The 18,671-nt window shown below is 42.8% G+C and overlaps 1 protein-coding gene across 1 annotated transcript; it reads right to left on the minus strand.

Annotated features, from left to right (window-relative positions):
• Positions 1-331: 331 nt before the first annotated feature.
• LOC139034646 (large ribosomal subunit protein uL11-like) lies at positions 332-923 on the minus strand. Its single transcript, XM_070465887.1, has one exon. It carries the CDS (start codon positions 854-856, stop codon positions 359-361), a length of 498 nt encoding a protein of 165 aa, XP_070321988.1. The 5' UTR covers positions 857-923; the 3' UTR covers positions 332-358.
• Between the last annotated feature and the right edge of the window lie 17,748 nt (positions 924-18,671).

The following is an 18,671-nucleotide window of genomic DNA, read 5'->3' on the forward strand; positions in this document are numbered from 1 at the left end:
AAAAACCATAGCCTTAACTAGATGGACCTTTGTTGGCAAAGTAATGTCTCTACTTTTAAATATGCTGTCTATGTTGGTCATAACTTTCCTTCCAAGGAGTAAGCGTCTTTTCATTTCATGGCTGCAATCACCATCTGCAGTGATTTTGGAGCCCCCCAAAATAGTCTGACACTATTTCCACTGTTTCCCCATCTATTTGCCATGAAGAGTTGGGACCAGATGCCATGATCTTAGTTTTCTTAATGTTGAGCTTTAAGCCAACTTTTAGCTCTCCTCCTTCACTTTCATCAACAGGCTTTTTTTTTTTTTTCCACTGGTTGTCAAATGATCCTTTATTTTTCTTTTTCCTTTGCAGTTCTTAACTAGCTGGGCACTCCACTGCACCACTGTTGATATCATCTATGATGTCATGAGGGTGGCGGCCATCAACATTGCAGCCCACAGACTGGGCGGTCCCCAGGATCTCTTTAATGGTTCCAGAAAGTTCTCTAGCTAGAGACCGATGCCGCATCTGCCGGGCAATGTTGACGATCTCATCAAAAGTGATGTTTCCACTGTGCTTAATGTTTTTCTGCTTCTTTCTGTCCCTTGGTGGTTCCTTGAGGGCTTTGATGATCAGGGCAGAAGCAGAAGGTACCACCTCAATCTGGGCTTGTCTGTTCTGAATGGTCAGTTTCACTGTAATCCTCAGACCCTTCCAATCACCAGTTGCCTTGGCTATGTCATCACCAGCCTTTTTTGGAGACAGGCCCAAGGGGCTGATCTTGGGGGCCAGGGCAGACGTGGCACTGACTTCCCCACCGGTGCACCTCAGGTACACGACTTTGATCTCGTTGGGGTCGAACTTAGGCGGCATGGTGGAGGCGGCTGGTGTCGGATGAACCCGGATTCGGGACGACCGAAGGAAGTTGCACCTTCACCTCCTCCTAGCCGAAAGCCGAAAGACCGGAAGGTGGGACGATTGCGTTTAGTTCCTCTTCACTTTCTGCCATATGGGTGGTGTCGTCTGCATATCTGAGGTTATTGATATTTCTCCCAGCAATCTGGATTCTAGCTTGTGCTTCCTCCAGCCCAGCGTTTCTCATGATGTACTCTGCATATAACTTAAATAAGCATGGTGGCAATATACAGCCTTGATGTACTCCTTTTCCTATTTGGAACCAGTCTGTTGTTCCATGTCCAGTTCTAACTGTTGCTTCCTGACCTGCATACAGGTTTCTCAAGAGGCAGATCAGGTGGTCTGGTATTCCCATCTCTTTCAGAATTTTCCACAGTTTATTGTGATCCACACAGTCAAAGGCTTTGGCGTAGTCAATAAAGCAGAAATAGATATTTTTCTGGAACTCTTGCTTTTTCAATGATCCAGCGGATGTTGGCAATTTGATCTCTGGTTCCTCTGCCTTTTCTAAAACCAGCTTGAACATCTGGAAGTTCTCAGTTCACGTATTGCTGAAGCCTGGCTTGGAGAATTTTAAACATTACTTTACTAGCGTGTGAGATGAGTGCAATTGTGCAGTAGTTTGAGCATTCTTTGGCATTGCCTTTCTTAGGGATTGGAATGAAAACTGACCTTTTCCAGTCCTGTGGCCACTGCTGAGTTTTCCAAATTTGCTGGCATATTGAGCGCAGCACTTTGACAGCATCATCTTTCAGGATTTGAATTAGCTCAACTGGAATTCCATCACCTCCACTAGCTTTGTTCGTAGAGATGCTTTCTAAGGCCCATTTGACTTCCCATTCCAGGATGTCTGGCTCTAGGTGAATGATCACACCATCGTGATCATCTGGATCAGGAAGATCTTTTTTGTTTAGTTCTTTTGTGTATTCTTGCGACCTCTTCTTAATATCTTCTGCTTCTGTTAGGTCCCTACAATTTCTGTCCTTTATTGAGCCCATCGTTGCATGAAATATTCCCTTGGTATCTCTAATTTTCTTGAAGAGATCTCTAGTCTTTCCCATTCTGTTGTTTTCCTCTATGTCTTTGCACTGATCACTGAGGAAGGCTTTTTTAATCTCTCCTTGCTATTCTTTGGAACTCTGCATTCAGATGGGAATATCTTTCCTTTTCTCCTTTGCTTTCACTTCTCTCCTTTTCACAGCTACTTGTAAGTCCTCCTCAGACAGTCATTTTGCTTTTTTGCATTTCTTTTTCTTGGGGATGGTCTTGATCCCTGTCTCCTGTACAATGTCACAAACCTCCATCCATAGTTCATCAGGCACTCTATCAGATCTAGTCCCTTAAATCTATTTCCCACTTCCACTGTATAATCATAAGGGATTTTATTTAGGTCATACCTGAATGGTCTAGTGGTTTTTCTTACTTTCTTAAATTTAAGTCTGAATTTGGCAATAAGGAGTTCATGATCTGAGCCACAGTCAGCTCATGGTCAGAGAGCAGACACACTGAAGCCATCACAGAAAACTAGCCAATCTGATCACAGGCCCACAGCCTTGTCTAACTCATTGAAACTAAGCCATGCCGTGTGGGGCCACCCAAGACGGATGGGTCATGGTGGAGAGGTCTGACAGAATGTGGTCCACTGGAGAAGGGAGTGGAAAATCACTTCAGTATTCTTGCCTTGAGAACCCCATGAACAGTATGAAAAGGCAAAAAGATAGGACACTGAAAGATGAACTCCCCAGGTCAGTAGGTGTCAAATATGCTACTGGAGATCAGTGGAGAAATAACTCCAGAAAGAATGAAGGGATGGAGCCAAAGCAAAAACAACACGCAGTTGTGGATGTGACTGGTGATAGAAGCAAGGTCCAATGCTATAAAGAGCAATGTTGCATAGGAACCTGGAATGTTAGGTCCATGAATCAAGGCAAATTGGAAGTGGTCAAACAGGAAATGGCAAGAGTGAATGTCGACATTCTAGGAATCAGCGAACTAAGATGGACTAGAATTGGTGAATTTAACTCAGACGGCCATTATATCTACTACTGTGGGCAGGAATCCCTTAGAAGAAATGGAGTAGCCATCATGGTCAACAAAAGAGTCTGAAATGCAGTACTTGGATGCAATCTCAAAAATGACAGAATGATCTCTGTTCGTTTCCAAGGCAAACCATTCAATATCATGGCAATCCAAGTCTATGCCCTGACCAGCAACGCTGAAGAAGCTGAAGTTGAATGATTCTATGAAGACCTACAAGACCTTTTAGAACTAACACCCAGAAAAGATGTCCTTTTCATTATAGGGGACTGAAATGCAAAAGTAGGAAGTCAGGAAATACCTGGAGTAACAGGCAAATTTGGCCTTGGAGTACACAATGGAGCAGGGCAAAGGGTAATAGAGTTTTGCCAAGAGAATGCACTGGTCATAGCAAACACTTTCATCTAAAAACACAAGAGAAGACTCTACGCATGGATATCACCTGATGGTCAACACCGAAATCAGATTGATTATATTGCAGCCAAAGATGGAGAAGATTTACAGTTAAGAAAACTAACCACCCACCTCCCAGAATATTGGAAATAAAAGCAAAAATAAACAAATGGGACCTAATGAAACTTAAAAGCTTTTGCACAACAAAGGAAACTATAAGCAAGGTGAAAAGACAGCCCTCAGATTGGGAGAAAATAATAGCAAATGAAGCAACAGACAAAGGATTAATCTCAAAAATATACAAGCAACTCCTCCAGCTCAACTCCAGAAAAATAAATGACCCAATCAAAAAATGGGCCAAAGAACTCAACAGACATTTCTCCAAGGAAGACATACAGATGGCTAACAAACACATGAAAAGATGCTCAACATCACTCATTATCAGAGAAATGCAAATCAAAACCACAATGAGGTACCATTATACGCCAGTCAGGATGGCTGCTATCCAAAAGTCTACAAGCAATAAATGCTGGAGAGGGTGTGGAGAAAAGGGAACCCTCTTACACTGTTGGTGGGAATGCAAATTAGTACAGCCACTATGGAAAACAGTGTGGAGATTTCTTAAAAAGTTGGAAATAGAGCTGCCATATGATCCAGCAATCCCACTTCTGGGCATACACACCAAGGAAACCAGATCTGAAAGAGACATGTGCACCCCAATGTTCATTGCAGCACTGTTTATCATAGCCAGGACATGGAAGCAACCCAGATGCCCATCAGCAGACGAATGGATGAGGAAGCTGTGGTACATATACACCATGGAATATTACTCAGCCATTAAAAAGAATTCATTTGAATCAGTTCTAATGAGATGGATGAAACTGGAACCCATTATACAGAGCGAAGTAAGCCAGAAAGATAAAGACCATTACAGTATACTAACACATATATATGGACTTTAGAAAGATGATAACGATAACCCTATATGCAAAACAGAAAAAGAGACTCAGATGTATGGAACAGACTTGTGGACTCTGGGAGAAGGCGAGGGTGGGATGTTTCAAAAGAACAGCATTGAAACATATATATTATCTAGGGTGAAACAGATAACCAGCTCAGGTTGGGTACATGAGACAAGTGCTCGGGCCTGGTGCACTGGGAAGACCCAGAGGGATGGGGTGGAGAGGGAGGTGGGAGGGGGGACCGGGATGGGGAATACATGTAAATCCATGGCTAATTCATTTCAATGTATAACAAAAACTACTGTAATGATGTAAAGTAATTAGTCTCCAACTAATAAAAAAAAAAAAAGAAAAAAAAAGAAAAAAGAAAACTAACCATTACTAAATCGGCACATACTTCAGAGCTTCAGACAGTTTAGCCTAGACCAGAGCTCAAAAGCCTCTATGCCCATCTTGAGTTCCATCCCCTTGATGCCATATCTCTGACATCACAACTGACCTCCTGTTCTCATCCTCGTCTCTTAAGTCCAAGCAAAGAACACTGAGCTCAGCTTTAGGTGGGAGACATGGAGTGTCTCTCTGATTATGAAAATATGGGAGATCCTAAGATGAATCTACAAGAAAAATACTGCAAATTCTTGATCCCTGCAGGCCTTTCAGCAAATAATGAACACCTGTCAGGTGCAGAACCTGAGGAAGGTATAACCCCAAACAAATCTAACCAAGACCTTGGAAGAGTTTCAGTTGTCTTGAGTGTTAAGAAGCCACTAGAAGGAGAGCTATGACAGAGAGGGAAAAGTGGAGGGCACTTGTTCTAAGTCTCAAATGTCCAAATGGCCTACTAGGACCCAGTGGGACACTGCTTCCTGGATGCCACCTAGTCCATCAGCTTCACATGTGGCTTTGCTCTGAAAGGCTCTTCCATTCAGCCCAGTTTCTCCCCTTTGTCACCAGCTGCTTCTTTAGGTCCAAGCCTCAAAGGAAAAATAAATCCCATCTTCATCCTGTTCACCTTTGCTCCTTAAGGATGTCCATGAGAGCTGTCTTTTGTCTGTCTGGGCTGCTATAACAAAAGCACCATAGATTGGGTGGCTTAAACAACAAACATTTATTTCTTGCAGTTCTGGAGGCTGGAAGTCCAAGATCAGGGCAGTGGCAGATTCAGTGTCTGGCATGAGCTGCTTTCCTGGTTCACAGCTTCCCTCTTGCTGCACCCTCACATGGTGGAAATGGCAAGAGGGCTCTAGGGTCCCTTTTATAAGGATGCTAACACTACTCATGAGGGCTCCATCCTCAAGACCTAATCACCTTCTAAAGGTTCCAATTCTTAATATCATCACATTGAGGGTTAGGGTTTAAACATATGAATTTGAGAAATACACAAATATTCAGACCAGAACCAGAGAACCAGAGCTGTAAGACTTCTTCTTTACCTTAAACTAAATTCTGATGGGCTGAGTAGTAGTCTCTGTAATTCTGGTCTCAGTTGCGTTTTGGCTGATATTAATTGGGTCTGAAGTAATCTTAAAGAGTTACCTTATTATCTTAATACATCCCTTAACTCCTGGAAAAATCAGGTTAGCCATGATAAGACAATGGTCATCTAGCTTTTTAGAGACAGTGCTTTTCATAAGCTGCACAAGCATGTTCCTGGTTTATAGTAAGAAAGTTAGGGACTTCCCCGGAGGTATAGTGATTAAGAACCCACCTGCCAATGCAGGGGACTCAGGTTCTATCCCTGGTTGGGGAGCTAAGATTCCACATGCCTGGCAGCCAAAGACCAAAACATAAAACAGAAGCAATATCGTAGCAAATTCAATAAAGACTTCAAAAAATGATCCACATCAAAAAAATCATTTGATCTCTGCTATTGATGGCATACTGGAAAGTTGCTTAAAAGCTGCGTTTACAGAGTTCCCATCAGCCTGTGGGTTTCTGCTTCCCTATTGAACTAATGGACCATATAAGGATTCCTCCTTATTACCTTTCAGCTGCATTTTTCCTTGGTGGCTTTATATTGCTTTTTGCCCTTCAAGGAAGGTAAATCCAATACGCGGCACCCATGAAGTTTTGTTTTTCACATATTCCTGAGGAGTCAATTTGGTTTTTTCTCTTGATTTAATCATAGAGATAAATCAATAGGTAATTATGGTTTTCTCCCAAACAGTAAAAGAAAATGAGAAAAAAAAAAAGAGAGAGAAAAAGAAAAGGGAATTTCCTGTGAGGTAATTCTCACAGCTTATGGTAATGCTATGGCTTTGTACTGTTTTCTGAAGGACACACCATAGTTCAAGAAGTTCGATTTGGTTCTGCACATGCAGTCCCCATTTCTGGAATAGGTTATGCATTCCAAAGTATAATTACAAAGCCAGTCATTTAAAACTCACAATACCAGTGCCCACAGGAATGAGGCTACCCTGGGTCACCGGGTTCTCAGGGCAGTCCACAAAAGTCTATCTAATCCTGAATGTGGCTGCCCTGGCACACTAGATCCAGCTACTCTCAACAGCTCTATGTCTTTGGCTCTGCAAGAGGGGAAGAGAGGGAGAGAAGGCACTCTGTGTGTTCCAGCCCCGGGTGCCAGGGACCCAGCTCTCCCCTACTCCCTACTTGGCAGGGCCAGCAGCTAGTAGAGGGCTGTGCCAGGGAGGGAACTGCGGATAAGGGTAGATATCCTGGGCACAAACACCAGAAATTTGATTCTCTGCCTTAGGACCTCATTCTAGTCCTAGTAGTAATAATAATGACATCTGTATGGTGCTTTATCATTTACAATTGACATGTTTTCATCTTTATATCTCACTGGTCTCATTTGGTTCTTACAATTCCCTTGAATTAGTTATTGTTATAATTTCATTTAACAGGCAAGAAAACTGAGGTTCAGAAAAGAGTTTTCTAAGGCCAGTGGGGGAAGGGTGTGAAAAAAAGATCAACTGCTACCCAAGCATGGATGCTTCTGACCAGGTCTTCTCCCAGGCCCACATGTTGGTTTTTCATTTACATACAAAACACTTTGTGTTTACTAGGTGCCAGAGAGTGTCCTAAGAGTTCTACAAATATCAGCCCATTTATTAGGGCTCAAGTATGAGTTAATATTTGCTTATTTTCTTTTTTACTTTTCAACCTGTGTCTTAATCACTGTGGAATCATCTTAGAAATGCGTGGTGACTTTAACAATGTTCCTTGGAGGCACAGTTTTTAGTCAGATGACCTTGGACTACTGTGTCAAGTGATCTCTGATTCTCATATTTCTGTTATCAGGTGAGTTGTTTTCAAGAGTCAGATTCTGCCAAATAGTTTAAATATGATGTGAGCCTCTATATTTGCAAATCCAGCAGGTTTCTCCACCGCAACCTTTTTTACTTGAAGACAAAATACTGTCTCCAACCAGAGCTAACATCTCAGCCAATGGAAAATGGCCCTTAGTAAACCCCTCTATTGAATATTTCATCTAAGCCTGGCAGTTCTGTGCTTCTTGGCATAGAGAGCATTTGACCATCCTAAGAGGAAAGTAGCATAGCAGTTACCAGAGCAGACTCTGAAACAGACCTTTGGTTTTGAATTCTGGCTCTCCTTCTTTCTATTTTTGATCTTAGGCAAGTTATCTATCTTATCTGTGCCTCAGTTTTTCTCATCTTTAAAATGGGGACAGTAATAGTGCCAGCCTTACAGTATTTTGTGAAGCCTGTCCCATTCTACAGATGAGAAAAATTGAAGCTCAAGTAACAGGAATTTTCTCAGTACCACACATGGAGCTGGGGCTTGAATTTAGAGTTGTTTGTATCAAAAGCCCATACTTTATCAACTGTAGGGTTAGAGTCAATTCCTGGCCAGGTGGTCAGTCAGATGTGCTATCTTGAGAACAATTCTGAGACTGCATTGGGCTGAATGGGCATGAGTGTAGGCATTGGAGGGGAGATGGCATATCTGTCATCCCCAAATGGCACATCCACTGATAGACCTGGACATCACTTAGGAAGGGGGTCACAGCCTGGGAGCTCCGTTAGGGCAGACATCATGTCTTATTGATATATGTCTCCCCAGCTCTTATCACAGTGCCTAGCCCAAAATAGGCAGTAACTATGTGTTGAACTGGATTGACTTTGGACAGTCCAACCTGTCCAAAGACTTGCACCCTGAGGATGGGTCCTCTGTACTCCAGGTTTGGGCAGCTTTCTTTGGTTTGCCTTTAGAAAGGCAAACTTCTAGTTCTAAGTAAAACTTGGGGAGGCTCATCTGTCCAGATGTTAAGACCTTCTACAGCTTCCACCCTTATTTCAAGGGCAAATTTAAGTGTGAAAAAGATACTAACATGATATGTTGTTTTCATTCTACAGTCATTATAATGAAACAACTGGTTTCCCAGGTGGTGCTAGTGGTAAAGAACCTGTCTGCCAATGCAGGAGACATAAGAGACGTCAGGTTTGATCCCTGGGTTGGGAAGATCCCCTGTAGAAGGAAATGGCAACCCACTCCAGTATTCTTGCCTTTAGAATCCCATGGACAGAGGAGCCTGGTGCGCTATAGTTCCTGGGGTCACAAAGAGTCAGACACCGCTGAAGCAACTTAGCACCCACGCACAGTAAAACAACAGCCAGTATATCCAACCTACTCTCTTCCTCTCTGCTCTGCATATTCACTCTTCACCTATTCACTCTTGCCCAATTATAAAGGCAAATGGATATTATCTTAAGGATGGGAAGTAAAAAGGATTGATGGGTGAGAGTTCAGAAATAACAAATTATCTTTGGAACATAGTCTGGGACCACTGATTCTGTTTCATTTTTCCTTCCTGATTTAATAAGCAGCAGAGGGCTTATGCAAAAATGGGCTCAATAAAGTACAGAAATGATAGGGACCTAACAGAAGCAGAAGATATTAAGAAGAGGTCGCAAGAATACACAGAAGAACTGTACAAAAAAGATCTTCATGACCCAGATAATCACAATGGTGTGATTACCTAGAGCCAGACATCCTGGAATGGGAAGTCAAGTGGGCCTTAGGAAGCATCACTGCGATCAAAGCTAGTGGAGGTGATGGAATTCCAGTTGAGCTAATTCAAATCCTGAAAGATGATGCTGTCAAAGTGCTGCGCTCAATATGCCAGCAAATTTGGAAAACTCAGCAGTGGCCACAGGACTGGAAAAGGTCAGTTTTCATTCCAATCCCTAAGAAAGGCAATGCCAAAGAATGCTCAAACTACTGCACAATTGCACTCATCTCACACGCTAGTAAAGTAATGCTTAAAGTTCTCCAAGCCAGGCTTCAGCAATATGTGGACCGAGAACTTCCAGATGTTCAAGCTGGTTTTAGAAAAGGCAGAGGAACCAGAGATCAAATTGCCAACATCCGCTGGATCATTGAAAAAGCAAGAGTTCCAGAAGAACATCTGTTTCTGCTTTATTGACTACACCAAAGCCTTTGACTGTGTGGATCACAATAAACTGGGGAAAATTCTGAAAGAGATGGGAATACCAGACCACCTGACCTGCCTCCTGAGAAACCTGTATGCAGGTCAGGAAGAAACAGTTAGAACTGGACCTGAAACAACAGACTGGTTCCAAATAGGAAAAGGAGTGCGTCAAGGCTGTATATTGCCACCATGCTTATTTAACTTATATGCAGAGTATATCATGAGAAATGCTGGGCTGGATGAAGCACAAACTGGAATTAAGATTGCTGGAAGAAATTTCAATAACCTCAGATAGGCAGATGACACCACCCGTATGGCAGAAAGTGAAGAGGAACTAAAGAACCTCTTGATGAAAGTGAAAGAGGAGAGTGAAGAAGTTGGCTTAAAGCTCAACATTCAGAAAACTAAGATCATGGCATCTGGTCCCATAACCTCATGGGAAATAGATGGGAAGACAGTGGAAACAGTGTCAGACTTTATTTTTTTGGGCTCCAAAAATCACTGCAGATGGTGACTGCAGCCATGAAATGAAAAGACGCTTACTCCTTGGAAGGAAAGTTATGACCAACCTAGACAGCATATTTAAAAGTAGAGACATTACTTTGCCAACAGAGGTCCATCTGGTCAAGGCTATGGTTTTTCCAGTGGTCATGTATGGATGTGAGAGTTGGACTGTGAAGAAAGCTGAGCACTGAAGTATTGATGCTTTTGAACTGTGGTGTTGGAGAAGACTCTTGAGAGTCCCTTGGACTGCAAGGAGATCCAACCAGTCCATCCTAAAGGAGATCAGTCCTAGGTGCTCATTGGAAGGACTGATCCTGAAGCTGAAACTCCAGTACTTTGGCCACCTGATGCAAAGAGTTGACTCATTGGAAAAGACCCTGATGCTGGGAGAGATTGGGGGCAGGAGGAGAAGGGGACGACAGAGGATGAGATGGCTGGATGGCATCACCGACTCGATGGGCATGAGTTTGAGTAAACTCCGGGAGTTGGTGATGGACAGGGAGGCCTGGCGTGCTGCGATTCATGGGGTCGCAAAGAGTCGGACATGACTGAGCGACTGAACTGACCTGAGAGGGCTTCCATGCTGGCTTAGTAGTAAAGAATCCAACTATCAGCGTAGGGGACGCAAGTTTGATCTCTGGTCTGGGAAGATTCCATAGCCGCAGGGCAACAAAGCCTGTGCACCATGACTACTGAGTCTGTATGTTGCATCTACTGAAGCCTGTGTATCTAGAGCCTGTGGTCTGCAACAAAAGAAGCCACTGCAATACACTATACACTGCAACTAGAGAAAGGCTGTGGGCAGCGAGGAAGACCCAGCACAGCCATAAATAAATAATATTTTTAAAAAGTAGTGGAAGTATGGATATTCCCTGGCTGTCCAGTGGTTAGTGCTCTGAGCTCTCACTACTGAAGGCCCAAGTTTGATCCCTGGTCAGGGAACTAAGATCCCACTAGCTGCATGGCATGGCCAAAAATAAACTAAAGTAATAAAGAGCTGTGGAAGTCTGGAGTGTTTACTGTTTCAAGACAGGGTAAAAGGAGTATTTGACTTGGTTTACATATGAAAGAAGTATTTCATATGTAAAACCTGATTACCTGGCTTAAGCAGACTGTGCTCTGGAGAACTTGCCCTTGAGAGGGTTGTTCTTTGAAACCCAGTCTAGTGTGTATCCCCAGAGAGATGCACCTGGTTATTATCTTCTTCATTTAATCTAAAACGGTATCTAGATCTTGCAGCATGAGGAGATTGGCTTAATGAAAGTAGGAGGCTGGAACAGATAACTTCTTAAATCTTCTTTTCTCCTAAAAATAATTATTGATTGCTTTCCACCAGCCAGGTGCAATGATAATGCCTTAATGTACATTATCTCACTTAATTCTCATAACAGCTTTAAGGAGGAGGTATCATTACCTTCTTGTACAGATAAAATCTTAGACTCCAGAAGGTTAAGTGATATGCTAAGATGGCACAGTTCCCAAGTGGTTAAACTCATTTATTCAGTAAATGTTTGTGAGTCCCTGCTTTTTACCAGGCACTGGAATAAACCCCAGAAATACTGAAATGAAAAAGAAGTATCCTTGTACTCAAGAGCTTCTAGTTCAAAGACAAAGGATCTCCAAGCAGCTTATGTAATCAGATGACAGAATGTGGTCCACTGGAGAAGGGAATGGCAAACCACTTCAGTATTCTTGCCTTGAGAACCCATGAACAGTATGAAAAACAAAAAGATAGGACACTGAAAGATGAACTCCCCAGGTTTGGAGGTGCCCAACATGCTACTGGAGATCAGTGGAGAAATAACTCCAGAAAGAATGAAGAGGCAGAGCCAAGGCAAAAACAACACCCAGCTGTGGATGTGACTGGTAATGGAAGCAAGGTCCAATGATGTAAGGAGCAATATTAAATATGAACCTGGAATGTTAGGTCCATGAATCAGGGCAAGTTGGAAGAGGTCAAACAGGAGATGGCAAGAGTGAACGTTGACATTTTAGGAATTAGCAAACTAAAATGGACTGGAATGGGTGATTTAACTCAGATGACCATCATATCTACTACTATGGGCAAGAATCCCTTCGAAGAAAGGCAGTAGCCATCATGGTCAACAAAGAAGTCCAAAATGCAGTACCTGGAAGCAATCTCAAAACGACAGGATGATCTCTGTTCGTTTCCAAGGCAAACCATTCAATATCATGGCAATCCAAGTCTATGCCCTGACCAGTAATGCTGAAGTAGCTGAAGTTGAATGGTTCTATGAAGACCTACAAGACCTTTTAGAACTAACACCCAGAAAAGATGTCCTTTTCATTATAGGGGACTGGAATGCAAAAGTAGGAAGTCAGGAAATACCTGGAGTAACAGGCAAATTTGGCCTTGGAGTACACAATGGAGCAGGGCAAAGGGTAATAGAGTTTTGCCAAGAGAACGCACTGCTCATAGCAAACACCCTCCTCCAACAACACAAGAGAATACTCTACACATGGACATCACCAGATGGTCAACACCAAAATCAGATTGTTTATATTCTTTGCAGCCAAAGATGGAGAAGCCTGACATAAATCACAGCAGGATCCTCTATTACCGACCTCCCAGAATATTGCACATAAAAGCAAAAATAAACAAATGGGACCTAATTAAACTTAAAAACTTTTGCACAACAAAGGAAACTATAAGAAAGGTGAAAAGACAGCCCTCAGATTGGGAGAAAATAATAGCAAACAAAGCAACAGACAAAGGATTAATCTCAAAAATATACAACCAGCTCCTGCAGCTCAATTCCAGAAAAATAAATGACCCAATCAAAAAATGGGTCAAAGAACTAAACAGACATTTCTCCAAAGAAGACATACAGATGGCTAACAAACACATGAAAACGTGCTCAACATCACTCATTATCAGAGAAATGCAAATCAAAACCACAGTGAGGTACCATTACACGCCAGTCAGGATGGCTGCTATCCAAAAGTCTACAAGCAATAAATGCTGGAGAGGGTGTGGAGAAAAGGGAACCCTCTTACACTGTTGGTGGGAATGCAAACTAGTACAGCCACTATGGAGAACAGTGTGGAGATTCTTTAAAAAACTGCAAATAGAACTGCCATATGACCCAGCAATCCCACTTCTGGGCATACATACCAAGGAAACCAGATCTGAAAGAGACACATACACCCCAATGTTCATCGCAGCACTGTTTATAATAGCCAGGACATGGAAGCAACCTAGATGCCCATCAGCAGACAAATGGATAAGGAAGCTGTGGTACATATACACCGTGGAATATTACTCAGCCATTAAAAAGAATTCATTTGAATCAGTTCTAATGAGATGGATGAAACTGGAACCCATTATACAGAGTGAAGTAAGTCAGAAAGATAAAGACCAATACAGTATACTAACACATATATATGGAACATAGAAAGATGGTAACGATAACCCTATATGCAAAACAGAAAAAGAGACACAGATGTACAGAACAGACTTTTGGACTCTGTGGGAGAAGGCGAGGGTGGGATCTTTAGAGAGAACAGCATCGAAACATGTATATTATCAAGGGTGAAACAGATCACCAGCCCAGGTTGGATGCAGGAGACAAGTACTCGGGGCTGGTGCACTTGAAAGACCCAGAGGGATCGGGTGGAGAGGGAGGTGGGAGGTGGGATTGGGATGGGGAATACATGTAAATCCATGGCTGATTCATGTCAATGTATGGCAAAAACCACTACAATATTGTGAAGTAATTAGCCTCCAACTAATAAAAATAAATGGAAAAAAAAAAAAAGATGGAGAAGCTCTATATAGTCAGCAAAAACAAGACTGGGAGCTGACTGTGGCTCAGATCATGAACTCCTTATGGCCAAATTCACTTAAATTGAAGAAAGTAGGGAAAACCACTAGACCATTCAGTTTAGTTCAGTTCAGTTGCTCAGTCATGTCTGACTCTTTGTGACCCCATGAACTGCAGAATGCCAGGCTGCCCTGTCCATCACCAACTCCCGGAGTTTGCCCAAATTCATGTCCATTGAGTCAGTGATGCCATCCACCCATCTCATCCTCTGTCATCTCCTTCTCCTCCCACCTTCAATCTGTCCCAGCATCAGGATCTTTTCAAATGAGTCAGCTCTTCACATCAGGTGGCCTAAGTATTGGAGTTTCAGCTTCAACATCAGTTCTTCCAATGAACACCCAGGACTAATTTCCTTTAGGATGGACTGGTTGGATCTCCTTGCAGTCCAAGAGACTCTCAAGAGTCTTCTCCAACACCACAGTTCAAAAGCATCAATTCTTCTGCACTTAGCTTTCCTTATAGTCCAACTCTCACGTCCATACATGACTATTGGAAAAACCATAGCCTTGACTAGACAGACCTTTGTTGACAAAGTAATGTCTCTGCCCCTTAATATGCTGTCTAGTTTGGTCATAACTTTCCTTCCAAGGAGTAAGCGCCTTTTAATTTTATCGCTGCAATCACCATCTGCAGTGATTTTGGAGGCCCCCAAAATTAAGTCTGCCACTGTACCTGCATCTATTTCCCATGAGGTGATGGGACCAGATGCCATGATCATAGTTTTCTGAATGTTGAGCTTTAAGCCAACTTTTTCACTCTCCTCTTTCACTTTCATCAGGTTAGTTCTTCTTCCCTTTCTGCCATAAGGGTGGTGTCATCTGCATATCTGTGGTCAGACTTTATTTTTGGGGGCTCCAAAATCGTTGCAGATGGTGACTGCAGCCATGAAATTAAAAGACGCTTACTCCTTGGCAGGAAAGTTATAACCAACCTAGACAGCATATTAAAAAGCAGAGGCATTACTTTGTCAACAAAGGTCCATCTAGTCAAGACTATGGTTTTTCCAGTAGTCATGTATGGATGTGAGTGTTGGACTATAAAGAAAGCAGAGTGCCGAAGAATTGATGCTTTTGAACTGTGCTGTTGGAGACGACTTCCGAGAGACCCTTGGTGCAAGGAGATCTAACCAGTCCATCCTAAAGGAGATCAGTCCTGGGTGTTCATTGGAAGGACTGATAGTTAAGCTGAAACTCCAATACTTTGGCCACCTGATGTGAAGAGTTGACTTATTTGAAAAGACCCTGATGCTGGGAAAGATTGAAGGCGGGAGGAGAAGGAGACTACAGAGGATGAGATGGGTGGATGGCATCACTGACTCAGTGGACATGAATTTGGGTAAACTCCGGGAATTGGTGATGGATAGGGCAGCCTGGCATGCTGCAGTCCATAGTGTTGCAAAGAGTCGGACATGACTGAGTGACTGAACTGAACTGAAGTGCTGTGGTAAAGGAGTAATCATTTTATGGAAGGGGCATCCCAGGAGTACAGACGGCAGAACTCTTGTTGGCAAAGTAATGTCTCTGCTTTTTAATATGCTGTCTTTTCTCTTCCTCACCCCATTCATCCATCTAGTGATTTCCTACTTGACCTTTAACACCCAGTAGAAAGGACCTGTCTGGGAAGTTGTTTAGTCACCACCCCTGTCTCCAGACCTAACTTTCACTCTCCCTCCTCATTTCCTTGTACAGTCCCTGTCACAGTCCCTGTCACTGCATTATCACAGTGCTCACTCCTTCGTGTGCTGGTTCCCCTACTAGACTGACCTCCTTGAGGGCAAGGACCTAGGACACATCTCAGAAGCACAACCATGCATGCTGAATGGAGGCTGAACAGCCCTAAATCCAAAATACTGAACTGACTGCACGTCAAAGAGGAACTGACCATTAGCCCCGGTCCTGCCCATATTCCCCTTCCTCCAACACACACACTACTGCATTTGGGGATGCAGAGCTCAGGGCTGCTTTAGAATGACAGCTGATGTTTGCCATTGGCTGATTATCCTGTGTTTCAGCATCAGCGCTGCAATAATGTGGCTTGTAGGGATTATGTGTAAATAATTATTTGGTGTAGCACTTAACAGTAACTGCATGACTAGGGCAGCATTTCCTCAACTGTTATGAGGAATCCTCTAATCCTCTTTTGTAAATGTAAATAGAAAACTGTATTAAAAAGTAATCTGGTCAAAAAAGTTTGGGAAAGTCTGAAGACTTCATTAGCATATTAAAGGCTCAGATGTCTGGTGCTAAAGAACAAGGCTTAATTTTGTTTCACTCAGGGCTTCCAAAGCACAATGTTGAGGAATGGACACTGAACAAGAAGTCAGAAGACCTGAGTTCTCATTTCCTCTCTGCCAGTAATGCAAATGCATGATCTTGAATCAGACACTTCCACTTTTGGAGCCTCAAATTCCTCATTTGTTAATTGAATGGATTGAGAAAAAAACAAACAAACCCTAAAATGACATGTCTGGATTAGATAATTTCTAGGAGCCAGCCCTTCTAATCCCCATTTTCTGTTCTGTTTAGAAGGGATGAACAACTCTGCTGGGACTTCGCTGAACTAAAAGGCTTACACAGTGGGTACTTAGCTACATGGTCTCAGCTCAGCTCTGCCTCGGCACCGGAACAGCTGGGCAGGAGCTAGCATGTTCTCTTAACACAGCTGTTTCCTGTGGAAGGTTAGATCTGACTGGACATTATCTGGCAGTTGTGAGCTGGTTGTGCCAACTCTGGGACAATCTTTCTATTTTTATTTGTTCCAGGACAATCTTTAACATTGTAAGAATCAGCCATCCATTTTTCTTCTCTTCCTTGTCATGGAAATCCCCATTACAGGAATCATTGCCCCGAATATCCAAAAGACAGTAAATCTGACAGTAAAGGGAAACTCTGGGTTAAGGAAGAGCTGGTGGATAGGAGAGATTTGATAGCAATCACCAATCAGGACCCTTAAAACACCAAGTACCTGCCAGGAGACCAGGCCCCCCAAGAATGTAGTGAAGAGAGTAAGGACCAAAGTTCCCCTGGTTTTTAGAGATAACAGCCAGACTGGTTCTCTTTAAAGTGCATTTATGGAAAGGAAAGTATAGTTGGCTCAAGTCAGATTTTGTAACCATGGAGTTCATGTGGACAGGGGTCAGCCCATTGGTATTTCCTGCTAACAGGGGCCCTGTTAGCATGATACCATGTTCAAAACAGAAGGCCCACACTTGCTGCTTTGAAGGGTAGCCTCCAAATGGCGGCCATATAAGACTCACATTACATATAAGCAGAGTGGTGGTTCACTCTGGATATTATTTCAACAAAGTCAGAAATGCCATTACTCAGAATAATCTGTAGCCAGGATTTTTTTCTTTTGTAAGGTACCACCACTCCAGGATCCTTCCTAGTTTCCTTTCCTCTGTCCTAAAAAATTAAAGGGCATTCATTCCTAGAGTCAAATGACTAAACTAAAATAATTGGGACTTCCCTGGTGGTCCAGTAGCTAAGAGTCTGAGCTCCCAATGTAGAGGGACAGGGTTCAATCTCTGGTCAGGGAACTGGATCCCACATGCCAAAACTAAGAGTCTGCATACCACAACTAAAGAGCCTGTAAGCTTCAAGGAAGATGGAAGATTCTCCACGTGCAACTAAGACCCAGCACAATCAAATAAGTAAATATTTTTTTTTAAAGTGAAAACAATTTAGTGATCTTTCCTTTATTCAGGGGAAAGCAATCCATGGGCTGGGGAAATACAGGGCCTCACCAGCAGTGGAGGGCTCTTCACAGGGATTTTTGACAAGAGCAAATTTTGTGTTAGAAGCAGCAATGTGGAAACAAGGCATGATCAGCTAGTAGGTTCTATTTTCTAGGGTTGGATAAACCAACTAAATCTGAGCTGGAGGACTGAGATTGGTATTAGGTTTCCTTGTCAATGAGGCCTTTCCTCTAAGTGCTGTTGACTTAAGCTTAGATTTGAGGGCTGGGCCACTGGGCAGCCTACATTCTGTGGGTCCTGATAGAGGAATTAGCTTTATTGCTGTGTTTCAGGTCTGGCACTGGCATCATGGTATGACATGGAGCCTGAGAGAGTGTATATAGTATAACTCTTATAGGGATTGGATCCAAAAGTTAATGTCTAAAGCAAAAATAAGGTATTATCAGAAATAACCTTTGAAGGACTTCCCTGGTGATCCAGTGGTTAGGAATCCATCTGCCAATGCAGGGGACATGGGTTTGATCCCTGGTCTGAGAAGATTCCACCTGCCTCAGAGCAACTAAGCCCATGCTCCACAACTACCGAGCCCATGCACCCAAGTGTCTGTGCTCTGCAAAAGAAGGAGACCAAGCATCACAACTGGAGACAGTAGCCCCTGCTCACTGCAACTAAAGAAAGCCCACACACAGCAACCAAGACTCTGTGCAGTCAAAAATAAAATAAACAATAATTTTTTAAAAAAGAAATACCCTTGAAAATATTTAAAATCATCCTCAAGGGCAGTGAAATGGTCATAACAAAAGAAGCACCAGGACAGCTAAGGGATCTGGGTTTAACTGAAGGATTCTGCCATTCATCTCACACTTCTCCAGGCCATTGACTCAGTATGTGGAATGGAACTAGTTAAATCACAATTTCAGAG

This window comes from Odocoileus virginianus, chromosome 4 (assembly GCF_023699985.2).
Source record: "Odocoileus virginianus isolate 20LAN1187 ecotype Illinois chromosome 4, Ovbor_1.2, whole genome shotgun sequence".
NCBI lineage: Eukaryota > Metazoa > Chordata > Mammalia > Artiodactyla > Cervidae > Odocoileus > Odocoileus virginianus.